The sequence below is a fragment of the Protobothrops mucrosquamatus genome, unplaced genomic scaffold, assembly GCF_001527695.2.
Source record: "Protobothrops mucrosquamatus isolate PMUCROS unplaced genomic scaffold, P.Mucros_1.0 scaffold1833, whole genome shotgun sequence".
Classification (NCBI taxonomy): domain Eukaryota; kingdom Metazoa; phylum Chordata; class Lepidosauria; order Squamata; family Viperidae; genus Protobothrops; species Protobothrops mucrosquamatus.
The window spans coordinates 201381-221982 of record NW_015387965.1 but is presented as its reverse complement, the minus strand read 5'-3'; the positions used below and the strand labels follow the sequence as shown (position 1 = coordinate 221982).

The 20602-nt window shown below is 38.9% G+C and overlaps 1 protein-coding gene across 1 annotated transcript in view; it reads right to left on the bottom strand.

The window, feature by feature from the left end:
* The window catches only part of SAMD4A (sterile alpha motif domain containing 4A), a gene marked incomplete at its 3' end in the record, with an annotated part of 126566 nt that overhangs the window by 32901 nt on the left and 73063 nt on the right, over positions 1-20602 (bottom strand). The window contains exon 2 of the mRNA XM_015823310.1: positions 6165-6683. Within this exon, the coding sequence (XP_015678796.1) occupies positions 6165-6683 (519 nt within the window). The remainder of the gene's footprint in view (positions 1-6164; positions 6684-20602) is intronic.

Here is a 20602-nt window from a genome sequence, read left to right as displayed (position 1 = left end):
AATATTTCATAATGTGGCATTTCTGATGCATTCTGATGAAGCTTGAGATTATTCATTGCCCACTAATGTGACTGTCAAGCAAATTGTATGTCTTCTCCTGCAAATTGGACTTAAAGTGGAGAATGATGAGGGACAACTTGCAACAGGAATATGGAAAAGGCACACTTTTTGGTGATCATAGCATATCAATAACTTCTTCCATTCCTAATGACTTAATAATACTGCCCGGAATTATAGCAATAATTTTAATTGTTGGTCGCTACTAGCTTTGTGCTGATTTCTTATTTTCTAGCCTTTGTATTCTTTAACTGTGGTATTAATTGGTCAATAACCATGAATTTATGGGATGGGATAAATACATATGAGAGAAACTATTATTATTTCTATTATGAAATAAAATTGTGTACTTGGTTCCAAAAATAAATCTTAGAGATCTAGTTTTTTAAAAAGGTAGCTGCTGCAAGATTGCAATTATTCACTCTGCTTTACTATATATTATTATTATAAAACACGTTGACAATATTTGTAAAGCTTTCTGAATCTATCATTGCCCTGTGTGACCTAAAACATACCCTCTAAAGCTCAACCATCTCTCCTTTGGGGCTCTGCTCTGAAAAGTCTGGTTAAGTAAACTGTCTTTCAACATTTGTTTTCAACTAGTGTTTCCTCCCAGAGAAATCATTGATAAATTTGGAAAAAATCCCAAAGGCAAAATAAACATAGCTGAAGTTGCTTACTTACTATGCCCTTATTTAAAACATTTGAGTACCTTCCCCCTTTACCTGATGGATTCCAGAGGGGTCCGTGGGAAATAATGGGAGCTATAGTCTTAAGGATGACCTGTGGAAAGACCGAGTTTAGAGGATTACAACTTTCTTGGTCTTCCTTGATCTCCTAGTAGTTTTAGATTCTAGCTACCATGGTATTCTTCTGGATCACCTTCAAGGTATTAGAATAGGGGCACTGTTTTTCAGTGGTTCTCCTTCCTCAAGGAGTGGCCCCAGTTGGGAAGAAAGGAAAGATCTGCCCAGAAATCTCTACTTTGTAGATTCCCTTGGAACTCTTTACCCTTTCCACTACTTTTTAATATTTACATAAAATTACTAGGTGAGGTTATGCATTTGCATGGGTCTGACATTTGTTCTATCTATCTATCTATCTATCTATCTATCTATCTATCTATCTATCTATCTATCTATCTATCTATCTATCTATCTATCTATCTACCTACCTACCTACCTACCTACCTACCTACCTACCTACCTACCTACCTTCTATCTATCTTCTATCTCCCAGACATGGACTAAAAGAGGACATAGTGCTAATATTACAATGCTGAATTGGTGCCTGGAAATTGCCAGGATTGGGATGGGAAGGAAGACACTTGAAATGAATCTTCCCAAGATGGAAGGCATTTATGTTTGTGGGCCAACTAATTTCAAAAAAATCTCACATTTGATCTGGAACTAAATTGTAGTCTCCTATTCAGATGATTCCCAATTTGAGGGTCCTCCTGAATACACAGCTCCTGTTTGCTGAACAAGTAGCAAGTATGAGTATTTCCACAGGGAGATCCTGTGTGCCACTACGGGCAATTCCTGAACTGGGATCCTGCTCACAGACATTCATGCTTAATTACTTCCTGCTTGAGTACCATAATGCATTCTGTATGGTGAAGGAATTTATTATTTTGTGAGACCTATTATTATTTTTATACTTAATTATCTAGAGCTTTAGAGATGGGATATATATAGGATGGATGGATGGATGGATGAATATTAGACCACTGTTTGGGGAATTGTTGTTTAATATCTGGATATTTTAATATGTGATTCTGTCTCAGAGTTTCATACCTGATTGTTTTACTACGTTGATATTACTGTTTTTTTTTTAACTGTTAGCTCATCTGACAGTATTTAGACTCAAGAACAGGATGGAAAGTTTACTTACAAATAAATATTAGACTTTTTGATTTTAGCCTGACCTAAAACCAGAGCAGTTCACAGGATACTACATCTCCCAGGAGCCTTGGCCATCATGGCTACTGGTGAAGGAAATACTGTACAGTAAGATCTGTAGGTTATACATTAGATGAAATCTGACTCCCTCTAAATAGGCATTATTTATACAGCAGGAGCCATACCTTTTATGGTTTCTTTTGGACCAGGGGATTGCAGGGGGGGGGAGGGGGAAGGGGGAAGGAATTTTGGAGTTTCTTTAGAAAAAATGATGTGTTGAGTTTATTGCAGCTTCACTTGCTGTTTTACTGCTGATTTTAAAGAAGAAGAAAATTGAACTCAGGCAGGTAGGCGGTTGGCATAGAATTTTAGCATCATAATCTTGAGAACTTTCTGGGGATTGCAAAAAACAAACAAGTAAATCAAGTCCAGGTGTTCATCTGACGGCAGATCTCTGTATGTTTTCATTTTATATGTGCAAGTGAAAGACTGTTAACACTTCTTTAAGTAAAAATGTTAAATTTAGACTGTTAACTTCTAAAAAAAAACCCCTGCCTTTCAAAAGCATGCATCTATACGCCATGTGGATACACAATCTGCAGATTCTAAATGTATGTGTTGTATTTAAAATCCCACTTTATAAATTTTCCAGCAGGGGAGAAATTCCACAAACCTCTTGTTGAACAAGAGAGACGTGTTAGGCAGACCAAGCTGTGCTCCTGGTGAGAGCAGAACGCCCTCATTGTAGCAAGTCAGGAAGTATCTTGGCCTGGGACAAGGGCTATTTGTGCAGGAACGACATGGAGAGAACATTCAGGCCAAAGGAAAAAAAGTATTACATAGCAGCTCTTTCGGTGGGAAAGGGTGCTTCATGCCAGCAGTGTAGCTGAATGGAACATTGTGCACCAAGCGGAGACTGACTCAGAAAGGAGCACCCAATGAGAAGCAGACGATGCTCGAAGGAAGCCACATCTGCCTTTAGTGGGTCAGGCTCACCTGGTTGAGAACCTGCCCATTGAAAAGGCTTCACGGCACTTCAAAAAGCATGTGCAATAGATATGGGCAGCCTTCCTCTAGTAGGTTCATAAGGCTGCCCAACTCAACACTGACTCTGAATGGCGTACAGACTAAGAAAAACAGCTGCAACCCTGAAAAAGCAAGCAAAAGAGAATGGTAATGGATGGATGAAATGAAATGAAAGAAATATAGGTGGTATTGTGTATCGGTGAAACGATGAGAGAAAAGTGATGAGTGCAAGAGATCTGAATGAAGTGTCTGGTCTTAAGCAATGGTTGAATGTATGGAGGCAAGTGAAGGTGTAGATTGAATTAAGAATGTTAGAATATTGGCAGTCCTCGATTTACAACAGTTTGTTTAGTAACTGTTCAAAGTTACAATGGCATTGAAGAAAGTGACATGACCATTTTTCACACTTTATGACCATTGCAGTATCCCCATGGTCATGTGATCAAAATTCAGATGCTTGGCAACTGGTTCATGTTTATGACAGTTGCGGCGTCCCAGGGTCATGTGATCAACCTTTGCAACCTTTTGACAAGCAAGGTCAATGAGAAAGCCCAATTCACTTAACAACTGGGTTACTAATTTAACAACTGCAATAATTCACTTAACAACAGTGGCAAGAAAAGTCGTAAAATGGGGCAAAACTCACTTAGCAAATGTCTCACTTAACAACAGAAATTCTGGGCTCAATTATGGTTGTACATCGAGGACTACCTATTTTATTTATTTACAGTATTTATTACAGTTGATGACTCTACAAGATTTTCTAGAGGTTTGCAAAACACTGAACATGCATTGCTAAGAACAATAAAATGTCTCACCCTAAGCCAGCATCCATATTTTCATAACCAATTCCGTTCTTAAAAAGTTCTGCAGACAAGCTACATTTTAACCATATTATAAAGTACCATCAAGAATGGTACCATCTTCATCTCCATGGGTAAAATGTGTATTCTTTACTGTTGGCTTTCATATTTTTAATTTTTATTATTTTTGTTTTTCATGTTGTATGCCACCAAAAATCTGCAGACAACTGTAGGGCAATATAAATGGGATATAGAATTAAATAAACTGTTCCACAGAGATGGAGCATAAATCGAAAGGAATTATACTCTTTTCCTATGACCTCAACATCTCAAGTACTTTTAACATCTCATTTCTGGATAAATTAAACTTAAACAGATTGGTTTTACCTGTAGCATCCCACAAATGACCATTCACTGGATGGCCCCTCCTTTTCCCATCACCAAACTGAACTACCCATTCAGACAGACTCCTGACCTCTGCTCAAAGTCCAGAAAGATTCCTGTTAAGAGTACCCCAAAAATCACAAAGAAATCTTGCAGGATGAAAAGGGGCATACCCCAACCAGGTCACAAGATCAGGGCAACCAATTTGGTTCTCATTTGTCAACTCTTCGAGATAAGTGGGTCAAGACCAGAGCATGAATTTCAAGAATGCTATGTTATTGTTGTCATAGACTATAGGAACAAAATCTTGAAAGCCTATTCTCTCTTTCACATTTCACAATAAACAAAATCAAAGGCAGGATTACTTCGAGTTTCTCTCTCATACGTGCTTCAATCTCTGAACTGTGTACACTTTTCTCAAGTTATTCTCTGATGGTTTTTTCATACCTTCCCCAAGGTTATGTCTAATATAATACCTGAATCCTGACTGAATGAGGTCCAGATAACTCACTTCAACTACAACAAGTTTGTAGCTGCTGTCCCATCATTGCTCACCTCTGCAGACACTATTACACAAAACTGGCCTGTTCAGTAAGAAGCATCTCTTCTACAAGTAAATTGTAAAACAAATTGATTAGAAATGCAGAACTGAAGTAACAAAATATGTAAAATATTCCTCAAGGAAAAAGGAAAAAGGGAAGCAAGGAATGCGAAAGAACAAAAAAAAAAGAGCTATGAATTATTTCCATTGCTTAATTGTGGGTTTCCAAAATATGGACAGAGAAGTCAAACTGATTGTTTCCCATAAGAAATTATTTTAGGTAGCCACTTGCTTTAATGTGTTGATAGTTGTTGTAACAGTTGCATGTTTTGTCTGTCTGCTTTTGCGCATGCAAATCTGAACTGGCTTCCTGCCATCCTCACGTCTACACTGTTTCATAATCAGTTATAAAGATGCAGAGGGTTAAGAGACAATGCTCATTATCGGAAATGAGCAGCCAGGTCCCGACATGCATGATGATGCTCTAGCATCATCGGGTGTTGAGGGATGTTCTGAGTTCTGTTTCAGTTGCATCTGGACGACCATCAGTTCTGTACATTAAACTTGTACAAAAATCCTCCATGGAGAAAACTGAAGCTATAATAAATCAACTGGCTATTATACGTTACTGATTAAATTCTTTCATTTTATCTCAATCAACTACTGCATTGTCCTCTTCTTTCTTAGAACTTATTCACTGTAGAGGAAATACCTGCATGACAACGGAGAAGATATAACATAGTGTACCTGAGTGTATATGCGTGTGAACATGGATGGATATCCATAGAGGTACAGAGACATTTTATTACAGGTAGTCTTTGAATTAGGACCACAGTTGGAAACAGAATCACTTAGCAAGGCAATTGTTAAGTGAGTTGCACCTAATTTACAACCATTCTTTCCTCAGATAAGTTAATCATTGTAGTTGTTAAGTGAAATATGTGGTCATTAAGTGAATCTGGTTTTCCCCATTCACTTTGCTCGTTGGAAACTGGCTGGGAAGATCACAAATGGCAATCATATGACTCTGGGACGCTGAAACTATTATACATGCTGGTTGTCAAGCATCTGAATTTAGATCATGTGACCAAACAGTTGCTAAATGAATGATTTTAAATTGAGGACTATCTACACTGATTTTATTTTGCATCGTATGTTTGTTCTAATAAAGAACTGAGAAGACAGTTTTGCCAGACAATTGCTGTTTGATTGTCTTTTTCTACTACATCTTATTTACAGGGATATGTGGATATGCAAAACCCCATCAAAGTTACCACTGAAGTTATTAAATATTTCTGCCCCTCCAGTTTCTTGCTTTTATCTCTTTTGCATCTATAATTTCTTAATCAGTGTTGTAGTGGAGTGGATTAGAAATGAAGTATCCAGTATTGAATTCTGGAGGCAGACATACCTGGTGCAAAGCATCAACCTTTAAAAACATTACCGACTTACTTGTGCCTGTGCCAGTTCCAATCGTGTTGATGGTTGTAGGAACAGAGGAGGAGGAATAGAGAGGGAGGTGACCATTCTCACACGCCAGGTTTTTATCTTGCCAGCTGGAGGCATTCACACATATGCCAGAATCCCGAGAGCTCTGCCAGCCGTTGAGTTTATCATCCGAGTTCTGTCTTTGGTGATAGTAATGTGAGTGCCCATAATCCACGGAGTCAGACCGGCCCCTGTTTTGGCTGCCAAAAATACCTGATGTGCGATCCTCCAAGTGGTTCAACCACATGGCAAGAGCACTCCTGTCCTCCAGGGATGTGGCAGGATGGATCAAAGCATAGGACAGGAGTTGCCTGCTCTCCTCTATGTGTTGGTTGTGTTCAATTGAATGAGCCAGGATTTTTGGAAGAAGCTTCATGTACTCCACTTTTCCTTCAATATTCCCTGGCTTCAGCAAAGGCAGGTGGGTGAGCAACAGAGAAATCACTTTGTCCTTCGATTCCTGCTGCCACTGGTTAATGATTCCTGTTGTGCCAGGGGAAAAAAAGGGAGGGATGGAGAGGAAAGAGAAAGAGAGAGCTGTGAAATCAGGAACCAAGCCTAAGAAGTAAATCAAGAGATCTTAAAACATTATGAATAGCTTTTTGACACTTATACCATCAATAATCAAATATTTTATTTTCTTCTACTGCAGTGAAAATAAAGATGCAAAATAAAAACAACAATAAAGCAGGACAATACTTAGACTGCATGCAAACTTTTGAATCACACAGAATCTCCAAGCAAATTCAAGGGTGGTTGGGGAAGACATTATGTTTACTCTTGCAAATGAAGAAGTGTCCAACGTTGTTTCAGAAAGGCTAGCATGAATACATATCATTTCATACCAATTTGTAACTAGAATCATACCCTCCTTAGAATTCAATGAGTAGTATCCTGTTATAAANTTATTGTTATTTTATGAAACTGATTACTTGTGGCTATTTTTCCAGTCATGTAATTTAGGGACCGTGGAAATTGCAGTCCAACCTATACGGTACAGAGGAAAAGTTGTGGTATGTTCCTGGTCACATGCAAAGGACAGGGACTGATCATTTTATAATCCAGCTGCAAAAGCCAGTACTATGCAATAAGTCTTTACCTTGCTGAAAGGCAAATATCTCAGAGCAGGGGACGAAAACATGTAACTTCGTATCGTATTACAAATTAGTCTTCCCCTATCCTGTTGCCTGGGAAATCCAGATGTGCTGGCACTAGATGCGTTACAGACACCATATCTGGACTACATACATTATTAATGCAGAGAACAGATTGGTATCTCTTTTGGCAGCTACCAGGTTGGCAAAAATGGCTATGCATGCTGTTATCCATTAACCTTAGGAAGGATCATAGTTCTATGGGGGGAAAGATCAGGATCAGCTGGGCACTATATAACCTTTATAATGAAGCTTACAGTGGTTTCTGAGCTCAGGTGCCAGGAATGCCGGACAGTTAAAATTTGTAATTTATGAAGAGGAGAGAGAAAAGAAGAAGAAAACAGATTAATTTAAAATACAAAAATATGTTTAATGGAAAAGTAAAATGTTAATTATATGATTATTCATTACCTTATAAAAATGTTTTTAATTTTTTATTAAATTTCTTTATTAAATTTCTACAAAAGATAAGTTATAAAAAACAAGAAAAAAGAATTTAGCAGGAAAAATAGGGAAGGGGAGCTGCAAAAGGATAAGGAAAAAAAGAAACAGAAAAAGAGTAATTTCCAATTTTCTTCAATTCTCACAAATTTAAGATACATTAAATTTTAGATGCAAAATTCAATATTACACAGTAGTTCTATAATCATAAACAATTCAAAACTCAAAATTAATATAGCAGTTCTTTCAGCGGCTAGCAAAAAAGCCCAAAAGTGATTTCTACAAAGAAACGAAGTTACACAAAGTTTTTTCTTTAATCAAAGTAGTTAGCTTCACCCTCTCAGCGAGTTTCACTAACTTTTCACCATCCATTCTTCCATTGTGGGAATTTGTAAATCTTTTCATCTGTATTTATACAAAGATTGCTTGAGAACAATCATATTATATTATCAGACTCAAACACCTTGAGGCCCCTTTTCTATTTAAAGATAGCCCTGTGGGGAATTCCACTTAGTACAGAAAGGAAATCATATCTGGAAATAAGTTTGATTTTTTAAAACATGGAATTAATTGCTGGTTGCTAGCCTGATACACCTTGCCACTAATATCGAATTGTCAGGAAGTTATTTATTAGCTAAGCAAGATATCATGGTATATTTCTAAAGTAGCAAAATATATTTAATTATTATAAAATGCATCCTTCTAAAACAGGGGTGTCAAACTCGCAACGTCACGTCACGTGACGTGTCGCAACGTATCGTGACTTTTTTCCCATTGCCGGAAATAGGGTGGGGGCGGTTTCGGCACGACGCATCCGGCCTAGGGGCCGGCAGTTTGACACCCCTGTTCTAAAACATAACACATAAAAAAATTCAGTTATGAATCAAGGTATTTTGACAGTGAAAGAAGCAACCCAAACTGGAATGACTTACTTTTGGGAATTCCACTGAATAATATTTACTTTTATGTCTTAAAAAACCTGAAGAAGGTAAAAGATTGACTCAACCATCTTTTCCTTTAATGATTTAAATTAACCTGGTAAATATGTTGAGAATCCAAGCAAATTTCCATTTCTGCTTTCTGAGGGCCATTCATAATTCTAGTTCCTATGTTCAGTCCTGTCTGTTTATTCATTCTGCAAATATGAAATATTGGATTGACAAGGATGATTATCCATCCCTGTTTTGAAATCAGATGGTGGAAGTGTGGCTCGGAGACAGACAACCGTACTGCCTTTGTAAGCGATTATATATTAAGTGGAGGTTTACTGAAAGATAAATCACTATTAAAGAAAGAAAACAAAATAGAGAAGTATGACATGAATTCTTTGGCACATGTGTGCCTGAAGTGTCTCAACCCCACAACCCTTCTCTCTGTCGTCTGCCACCTCCAAGATGGCTCAAACCCACCAAGGCAGCTTATGTTTCATTTATACAAATCACAACTAACTGAGAGAGAAAGAAAAACATTTTGTGGCTAATCAGGAACTTCATTAAAAGGTAACCTTTAGATAATTATTGTTTATATGGAGAAGGGGGAATATTTTTGTATTACTGGTTATAGCTCTTAGTATGCGAGCCCTTTTCTTGATTAAATTGAAGGCAATTCCATCTAATATTTAGAAGAGTGGCTAGATACCAGTTTATAATGCTTTCCATCTCCTAGTCTTCATAATGCAGCTGTAAAGTAGTCAGATATTCCAGTTGGTCAAAAAATGGAACATTATGAATGGGTGAATGGGCTTTCCATCACTGCTGCATACATTGTGTTATAATATTTGCTGCTTTTTATGATTATTCTGATTAGGTCAGTGTTACTTTGAAACTGCCTACCTTTAAACAGTCTGTCTCATATTTTCAAAAGTCATTTTTCCAGTCTCCTATTACATACAATAACAGCAACACATTTGATTTTTTCATAAAGAGTTTATAATGTTGTATCTTTGAAGTTGAAGCTGACTTCCTATAGTTTGCTCCTTCTGTTGTTGGATTTTGTAATTTTAATTGATGACTAAATTTTATTATTGGTAATTATTAATTTTTGTAAGATATCTAAAATCATTTTCACTGGGCAGAGAAACTATACATAAATTCATAAATAAATGCCAAGGATTAGTCAACCTTAACAGGAATCCTACTATACCTTGACTACCAAACACAATGAGAGATCATTATTAAGTAAAGCCAAAAAATGATAAAGATGTACATTATAACTTCAGCCTATCAGTGGTATCTTTATATGTCCTAATCTAAAATTATGGTATTCATCATATTAAAAGGCATAAGATGTAGAGCTTGGTATATCATGGAATTATGGAATGAAAGGGGTGGAAGTCATTTTGGAGAACACCTAGACTTTGGCCACAGCAGAAATGTACTGCTATAACATCTCTGGCAGGTACTCATCCAACCTGCTTTTAAACATCTCTGAAGACAAGGTCACCATCCCTCAAGGCACTTCTGTTTCATTGTCGAAAGCTCTTACAGTTAGGACATTTTTCAGTACAAACCAAAATAATTTCCTTGTAAATTAAATCTGCTCTTTCTTATCCTGTTTTCTGCCCTGTCTTCTACATGAAAGCCATAAACTCTTTATAATGCTTATCATGTCTCTCTACTATAGTCTTCTCTTTTTGATACTAAACATAACCAATGATTCCATTTATTCCTCAAAGGTTTTCCCTTCCAGATCCATTATCATCTTGGTCCCTCTAAACCACGGGTGTCAAACTCAGCACCTCACGTGTCGCGATGTATCGTGACTTTTTTTGCATTGCCGGAGCTGGGGTGGATGTGGCCTCCATATGATGCAACTGGCATGATGCAGGCCAGCAGTTTGACACCCCTACTAAACAATTCCAAATTTTGCTGTTATATTGAATCAGCTTTTTTTTTTCAATCTAGGTTCACAGATCACATTTTGTAATGTGTTTAGTTTGGACTCATCCTATTGAATTCAACCATTTCAGTTTATTCCATGACTTATAATTTATATGTAAAGCAGAAATTATGAATGCAGTGAAAAACAGAATTGTTTTTCCCTTTAAATTAGAAATAAAATGAGTACAAAACTATCTTAAGATTTGTGTAGTTTCTCTTTCTATAGTATTGCCTATTTCTTATAAATGCATTCCTAATTTTCCTTCTGAGAAATGTGTTTATGGCTGCTTGATACCCATATCTGGAATTAAAAGAGCCTTTGAAGCAGCTAATAAAAACCAGACAGGAATTTTTAAATAACAAACTCCTGAAGAAAACCAGGAAGCAGAAATAAAAAGAGTTTAGACAAAGTTCTTTAAACCCATAAAATGTGAGTTTTGCTAGATAGGGGTTGCATTCACACATATTTAAGCTGATTATGGAATTCATCCATTTCTGGGTTTGTACAACCTTGTGCAATACATACAAGCAGGATTTCTATGACACAGTAATACCCTTGTCTAAGGGTACCAAGTTTATCATGTGGTGCAAATATGCCCCAACAACATTAATTGAGCTTGTTAAGTGTGCCATGTGAATACAGCTTTCTTGTGATAATGAATTTCTTGATTCAGAAAAGGTTTATTCCCATATCTGTCCTTCATGGCTTCCAAACTGGAAAGGCACATGGAATACCACTAATACCACTAGAGTACAGGCTGTTCATATGTAAAAATATGTTTCTTTGGACAGCTTGTCCAAGAGGATTCTTCAAAGCTGCTACTTGAATTGCCAAGGTATGGCCAGTTCAAAATCATCAAGTACGCAGAGCATACACATCTAACAGGACTGGGGCCAATGAAGTGACTTTTTGTTCACATGGACACATGTTCACATGATTAGAAGAAAAGAGCTTCAAAGCAGCTGTACTGTTCAGAGACACTTCATTTTGACACTCTACTCCGTGCCCAAGTGATTTGCACAACTTGCTGCTTCTTATATATTTTTCATTTTTCTATCCTACTGCAATCCAAAGTCTCTGGAAGGCTATACAAAAGGAAACTTCCAGACAGCCTTATGGGTAGTGTTATAGTAGTACAACTTTGTAAGGGCTGTCTAATTTTTGGCCAATTCTCTACATCTCAGCTGAGATTCACAATAATCTTTTCCCAGAGCTGGTCTAAGGTTTAAGGTTCAAACATCCTTAAAATAAACAAAAAAACCCCAAAAGATAATAAAAACTGTTTACCTGCACATCTGAATATCAAATAAATTTGATCAGTTATCAGAAAAAATAATAAATAAAAATAAAACAATACAAACCCACACAGAACATAATTGACCTATCTTTCCTTCTTCTAGAAATCCCAGAAACATGAATTAACTTACTTTTAAAGATGATAAGGCATCAACCAGGTATTCTATATGCCCTATCCCCACCACACCTTCCCCTCCTGCTGATATTGCAGCTTTAACATGGAATGAACAAATATTGGGGCATGTATGCTCTTGCAGGAGAAGAGTAAGCTGAGCTGGAAGGCGGGGTTAAAAGTGGTACTAGTTTGGAGTTGTTATGTTGCTACAAGAGATCTAAGTCTAGCCCCCCCCCTCCATGAATTCCATTGACCCTTATCTAGTGCCAATTTAGCTTTGACTATTAGTTGACAAGATTCTTGTATTAGAGGTAGCAATAATAAACTCTTCTATGCTGGGAATTCAACAAATGGTCCTGGTTATTTGTGCCTGACAACTCCCTGGTTTAAATGTTCTTTTAGAAGTCAAATTTGAAAGAGCAACATAAAAGCTGAGGACTATCTGTAACAGCCTAGTCCCAATGCCTGGGGGAAGGGACAGGTCTTCATGCCCTTCTGAACGCTCAGAAAGGTTAAAATTGTATGTATCTCTAGGGAGAGGCTAGTAGGTAAGCAAGTGTCCAGCCTTCTGGAACTAAGCCAATCTAACAAAGTCTTTTCCTGTATAGGAATAATGAGAATCCAAAAATACTGCGTAGAAGGAAAATCAGCTCAGAAATATAGAAACCTACAAGCTACTCTTATAGAACCCATTATGAGTAAATCTGCTCATTTTCAAACATAAAGAATTGGATGTTTCCCATAAGGAAGGATGGTGGACAAGCAGCTTCAATAGATTGGTACAATTTAGTCAAAATGTATATGAGTAATAAATATAAAGATGTCAGCTAGGAGTTTCAGCATACATATGAACACAAAATTCCATAGTGATTTTGCAATTTATAAACAAGGCAGCAGTTTGTAATAAGCAGCAATTATAGACCAAAATAATATTTTATATATAAAAATTTTATACAAATTCAACAATGACACAGCAGCAAATATTTACTAAATCTTTCTGCCAGTCACTTTCCTTATATGTCAAAGAAAAAGAAGTACAATGTCATGAAAGTGCATTTAAGAGCTTCAGTTGTTAGGAAATAAATTGCTGATCTATTACACCCTGGTTTTCTATTTGACAACATAGTTTGAAATGCTGTCTTTTTTTTTACATCTTAACTACATTTAAATAACTTTTTAAGCCAGGAAGGATGCAAATAACCAGATGTATGCCTAGAAGGGTTCAGAACATATGCAGAATAGCACAATTATGTCACAACAGTACTCATATGGGACTCCATTTAAAGTAGAACATGACAAATTCAACACCCCCCACCCAAAGGAAAAGAAACCCAATAAATTGGATGTTAGGTGTTCTTCAATAAAAGCAAGCAATAAACAGTGAGTTAGTCCATTGGCCCGATTAGAAGAACATCAACATTTCTTCTCTGAAATGCTTCTTCCAGTCACACTACCTGAGTATAAACACTGATATATAATTCAAGGAAGGTAGAGGGGATCTGATAGCACTGTCACTGTTTTCCAATATACATACAGCTTTTGTCACAGGGCCAAGAAAAATTACTATGTAGATTTTCACCAGAGCTGAGTGGACTGATAAGAGCCACCCATTAAGGATGCCAACTGGACTGTGTCTTATCTTATCTCTCAGTGCATCCCATCCCATCAGAGAGCTGGCAATGGCAGTGAACAGCAAGCACCAAGAAGGCAGTAGATGTTGTGTGCCATCTATGATACAATCTTTTACTGAAGACAACTGAAGTGGTTGTTGTGGTGCATCCGATGGGATGCCATCATTTCTGTTGTACCAACTACTGTGGAGTATATAGTTAAATGTGATAGCCAATCCCCAAGGTGCATAGCACATTTCTTGTTAAACTGCCTTCTCCAAATTTGTAAACAATTTGGAGAAGGCAGTTTAACAAGAAATGTACCACTTAAAATGAAAAGAATGATGGCTCCTCTGAAGGGAGGAGGGAAAGCAGACATCAATCTAATTTCGCCCTACGCATGTCTTACACATTGGGAAAAGTGGTGTCCTTAACGGAGGCAGACAGGCATGATCGTGAGGCTAATGAAGTAGTTACAATGTGCAATTTACCCTACTGGAATGAGAGTCGTTTGTTGTAATGCAGAACTTACAAAAGAGAAGCTGAAGTCCAGGTTCAGTCTGGCATTGTAGGCCTTTAAAAGAAGCAGGTAGCTGATCATGGTAAAGACCTCCTCTTGACATTTTGAGAAGCCATTGCTTCCACTCAAACAAAAGAACACGGAGTTGGGAGAAATATTCTGCAGAGCTGCTTTTGCAAATATGACCAGTCCTGACTAAATACATCATCTTAGTCCACAGTCAAATAGAAGACATTAAAGGGGGTTAAAAGCAACTGAAATGCAACATTAGTTGTCAATAAGAATAGAATGATTTACCTGAGGCTGTCAAATGAGCTGGCCAAGCCTACATTCTTGGGTAAAGGGTATAATCTATATTCTTGAGGAAAAGGCTCTAGTCTCCTGTCATGGAAGGACCAGAAACTCACCATTAGAGAAGGGTATGATTATCTCTCTGTGCTGGAGAGCAAGGCTGATTTTCTCTCCCAGGGACTGCCAGAGAATAATGCAAGAACCCCTGTGGTGAGCAAAACTGGGGATACTCAATAATATATATTTATTTCGGTTTTCCTTTATTTAGATTTATAGAGCCGCCTGCTTCCCAAGGCAACTTTAGGTGGTAAACATAATTTAAAAACCAATATAAATAACACAACTGATAAAAACACATAATAAAAAGCAAAAAATGAATGCTGAAGACAATTCCTCAACAACATTTATAAAATCTCACAGGCTTCACTACCTTCCTAATCCCCATGCCTGCGAAAATAGCCAGATCTTAAGCATTTTCCAGCATTACTGCTGGAAAGCCAGCAGTAATATCAGATGGTAGGGCAGTGGTGACGAACCTATGGCACGCGTGCCAGAGGTGGCACTCAGAACTCTCTCTGTGGGCACACGTGCCATGCCCCAGAGATGGCAACCATCCCTCTTCAACCAGCTGCCCGCTAACTTGCTGAGGTCCCATGTGGCCGGATGCATCCCAGCACCTATGCACTTGCTGGCCTCTCTGTGTGGGGGCCGATGGTGTCAGGCAGCAGCCGCCCGGCCCCTGCCTCGCAATAATGGCACCCCCACCCTGCCTCGCCTTGCCTTGCCTCACCCCGCAGGACGAGCCTCCTGCCCACCGCCCCACCTGCCAGAGACCCCTGGATCTCCCCCAACCCTGCTCGGCCCCCACAGGCATTCCCACAAGCAACATCGAGGTGATCACACCCATCTTGGCCACACCCACCCAGTCTGCCATGACCAACACAGCCATGCCCACCCAGTGGGCCACGGCCACCTGGCACCCGGTGATAAATAAGTGGGTTTTAGGTTGCAGTTTGGGCACTCAGTCTCTAAAAGGTTTGCCATCACTGTGGTAGGGTATTCCAAAGAGCAGCACCATGGCACAAGAGACATACTTTGCAGGTGACAGTAATCGGTATTCTTTAATTGGTGGGATTCAGAGAGTAAGAGTAATTGAATATCCTGCTCCCATCCCATGAAGGACTTTGTAGTTAGCACCAGGACTGTGTATTGCGCTCAGATGCTTCTTGGGAGTCCAGGTAACTCATGAAGTAAGGGCACCCCCATAATTGCCTGTGCCACTGTAGTCTGGACCAATTGCAGCTTCTGGATATTCTTTAAGTGGAATCCCATGTAGAGCACATTGCACTAATCCATTTGGGAGGAAACCAAAAGCAGTCCCAGTCCAGTTAAGGATGCAATTGGCATATTACAGGTAATTTTACAAAAACCTACTCCTCAAATAGGAACTGTAAGTCCAGAAGGATTCCCAAACTGTACCTTAATTCTCTTTGGGGAAATGTACTGCACCCAGAATTAATGATGGGAAAATCACTACAGCAGGAAGTCCTAAAAGCCAAAGCCCTCAGATTAGTTGAGCTGAACCTGTTGTTCCCCATCCAGTCCCCCCATAGCTTCCTGACATCAGGACAGAACTTCAATGGCATTCTTGATGTACAACTAAGTATTATCCACATATTTCTGATATCTCAACGCATGCTGTAAAATAAGCATGCTGTAAAATAAGCATCTTCATGTGGATGTTAAATAGGAGGTGGTGTACATCAAGCCTTGAGACAACCACAAAGCATGGACTAGACCTTTCCACTCCAATTATTACTCCAATTATTACTTCAATCAACACCAACTGGAATGGATCCCAAGGAATGAGAACCAGTGCAAAAGCATACCTCTCACTCCCAAGTTCTAGAAGGATTCTACGATCATTTGATATTACTGCAAATCACCAAGAAGTCAAACAGAGCAAGGATGGAGCATGCCTTCATCCCATTCCATCTGAGGTCATACATAGCATCTCATATACATTACATTGGCCACTCATTTTGCAGAAATTAAAGCAGTTGGAGGACTTGGCATCAACTGCCAGAAGAGCAGAAAACACTTGTCTAGAAGGATCAATAACCTGACTCTGTAAAAAGAAGGAATGCATAACTTGAGACCTAGTCTCATTAAGTGATCCTCCAGCCGTTGGAGTATTTGACAGGTTGGCACCAAACAGTAATTTTAATGTCAAAGAAAAGGAAATTATTAAACATCTGGGGGCACATATTTATATTATTTAATGAATGCAATATAATTTAAATTCAGCCTCTGTCCATATTTAGATACAGGCACTGACACAGCATACAAAGAATGAAGTCTAGCCCTTGTCTGAAAATATGGTGCACTTCTGGAATAAGACAACTATCTTCATAAATGTATAAATAGGTCAGGTTTCTAGACATCAGCATTCTGCCTTATAGCACCTAGGATTTTGTCTGTATCCTCCATAGCCACAATTTAGACAACTATAGTTAGCAGTCTTTGGCACACTGTATATGAAAACAGAAGCAGCCGGGGAACAGGGAAATTGTAGGGAAATAAAAGATAGATGAGGACTGTGTGGTCTAATTCTCCCCCCCCCCGCTCCCCCCCAGGACATAAGCTGCTGCTGATGAGATTTTTCCATACAGAAATAATACAAGTGAAACTATGAAGAACAGCGTTGATCACCCTATACTGCAACACATCGATCCAGATAACTGGGCAATGCCACAGGGTGGGGGTGGTGTTACAGGAAAGGGAAAGCTAGAATCATTGCTTTGTTTTGTTTTGTAAGGAAGACACAAAGTAATGTAGGGCTCTTGGCCAAATTAAAAAATAAATCGACACTCGCGTAAGCCTCCTCAGCGCACTGTGCCACCATGTGACCTGTTCTTTTGGAATTTCTGTGTGTGACTGGCCAGTGAAATGACTCTGTGACCTGTAATAACACCACTCCAAAATTAGATTGCAGCTTCACTTGGCCTTTCTCCACCCCACCAGGCAGAACACAAGCTTCAAGGGTTTTCTTTCCATTTAGGGGTTCTTTTTTATTTTTTGGGATGCTCATAATACACTTCTTTCACATTGCCAGATCCAACCCAATTATGTTGTGAGAGGTTTCTAAACTCTCTCCTTTGAGGAAAAAAAGCCACAATGGCTGCCCACAGAAATCTTGTTTTGCTAAAGTCCAGGGGGCATCCAATAACACTCACATACACAAACCAATTGGTCTAAGTACCATTAAATACACACTTTCACATGCCCCTTTTCTTTCTTAGTTAGATCTGTAATCTCTGATGTCGCAACCAATTTAGAAGAAAGCCTTTTAGACTGGCTTGTCCTTGTGACATCATGACACTTCTTTCCACCTTCTCCTGGAGATGCTCTCCTCCCAAACCTTTAAAACAAACTAAGTAACAAGCTAAATTCCAACTAGATAAACCTGAAAGATGGTTAAAACAACAGCAATTAGAAAAGTGTGAGACAATTGCTTACAATGTGGAGGGGATGAGGAAAAAGTCACTTATAGTTTGGTAAGGAAGACTATATCATTTGAGGAGTCACAACAGAAGGAAATTGAGCTCCTTCTATGGAACAAATCTCACCATCACATTCAATTCTTATTCTCTGTTCATACAAGACAGGCCTGAATACTTCCCAGCCTGGAAAGCTGGTGTACATCAATCCTAGTGCTTTCTTTCACTAACATAACTTTCAAATAGGGCCATATATATGGGAAAACTATGATACAAAAAGATATGTGGTGCTGGGCAAACTATCTCCCAAGAAACTAATTTTCATAGCTAGTGTGTCCATCAAGATGTCATTTCTTACCAGAACAGAAAGTGGAAGCAACAGATTCTGGGTGGCATGCAATGTTAGGTTATGCATAGTAGAGAAATTCTGAACAGAATTCCAGGAATAGGGTAAAAGTCCCAAATCAATTTTACCCAGAGAAAGTAATTGAGTAGTAACCATTGTCTGCCACCACAAACCATAGAAGATTATGTCTTCTGGGACTGCCATCCTTCTCTTCACATTATGAGAATGCTACCACATTCTATCATCAAAACTTCAGAAAAAAGCAAATATGCAAAAGACTCCTTCTAGTTGACTTCTGGTGAATCCATGTACAAGGTCCATACAGTCTTCTCTGCAACAATAAACCAGTGGCTTTCCACTGCATTCCAATCCAGCTTTCAGTTCTGGGATTTCTTGGTCAACTTCTGTATAAGTTCTAACCAGGACTGCTCCAATGAGAATAAAATAGAATAATAGAAATATAGAAATAGCAATAGAATTCTTCATTGGCCAAGTGTGATTGGATATACAAGGAAGCTCTCAGTGTACACACATAAAACAAAGTGATAGGTCATAGATAATAAATCATATTTACAATCATTAATCATAAGATACAAGATTTTTAAGATATCCACGTTTGGGCTGTTGGTTTTATCTCTGAGCTTGGCAATTTGGCTGTAAACGTTTCGTCTCCATTCGGGAGGACATCTTCAACGTGCTTTGAATTGTGCTTGTCTGTCAGAGGACTGGCCTTAAATTGGTGTGGTTGTTATTTGTCCGGATGTTGCTGAGTCATGGTCTGGTTTTGGGCTGTTTGGTTGGCTGGTTGTTGTTGCTGGACCACATAGTCTTTGGTGTTTAAATATCGTCTGTGTGATGCAAATGGTGTTTGTTTGTTTGGTTGCCTCTGAGTCATGGTCTGGTTTCGGGTTGTTTGGCTGGCTGGCTGTTGTTGTTGAGACGTGGTCCGGTTTCTTGTAGGGGCTTGTGATTTTTGTTGCTGTGTGGTGGGGTGCCTGTTTGTTCCATTTTAAATCATGCCTTCGGGATTGCGGTTGAAGTAGTTCTTTCGTTCTCAGTGGTTGGTAGATTGGGTCCATGTCAATGTGTTTGTTTATTGACTTATTGGTGGAGAACTAGGCTTCAAGGAATTCTCTTTCTCCCCTTGATTTTGTTTGGGTTACAACTGTGGTCCCAGTTAGATCAAACTTGTGTCCTTCTGAGTCTTTGTGGATGGAGATGAGGGATAGTGGATCATGTCTTTTGATAGCCACGAAGTGTTTGTGCAGTCTAGTAGGTAGCTTTTTTCCTGTTTGGCGCACATAGTTCTTTTCACAGTAGCTGCACTGTATTCGATATATGATGCCTGATCTTTGGTTTGTTTCTGTCTGCTCCTTAGGTTTTGACAGGGTCCGTCTGAGAGTTGAGGCTGGTTTGTGGGCTACTCTGTTGGCATAGTAGTCTTGCTGTCATCTCTGAAATATTCTATAGGTAGGGAATTGTGATTTGTCTGGTCATTGTTGTTTCTGTTGTAGTTGTTGCGTTGCTTTGGGTGTTTGTATTGTTTGTGTGTAGCGATCTCTGGATGAAATTTCATGGGTATCCATTTCTCTTGAAGACTTTGTATAAGTGTTTTTGTTTTGCTGATCTGGCTTCTGTGGTGTTGCAATGGGATTCTGCTCTCATGAACAGTGTTCTGATGCAGCTTTGTTTGAGACATTTGAGGTGATTGCTGTGGAAGTTGAGGATTTGATTTGTATGTGTTGCCTTCCTGTACACCACGCTGGCTGAGGAATTATGGGAGTTGAAGTCCACAAGTCACAAAAGGGCCAAGTTTGAAGACCCCTGCTATATATAGATATTAGAAGTTGGCCATTGATGGTTCTGGTTACAAGGATGTCCAGAAATGGCAGTTCGTTGTTATTCTCGGTTTCTATTGTAAATCAGATGTCTGCAAAGATGTTGTTGATTCATTGGTAGGTTTGGTTGACCTGGTTGTGCTCAATTATCATGAAGGTGTCGTCCATGTAACATACCCATAACTTGGGGTTTATTTGATGACTCAGCAACATCGGATCCGAGAAGGTCTTGACTCTGACTGGGTGGCCCCGGGGGAGGAGTCAGGAGTAAGTCTTGAGACGGTTATATGGGAGGAGTTTGACTCTGTGGCTCCTGAGGACGTGGACAGGATTCTCGGGAGGCTGAATGCAACCACATGTTTACTGGATCCGTGCCCCTCCTGGCTGGTACTGGCTGCCCGGGAGGGTACA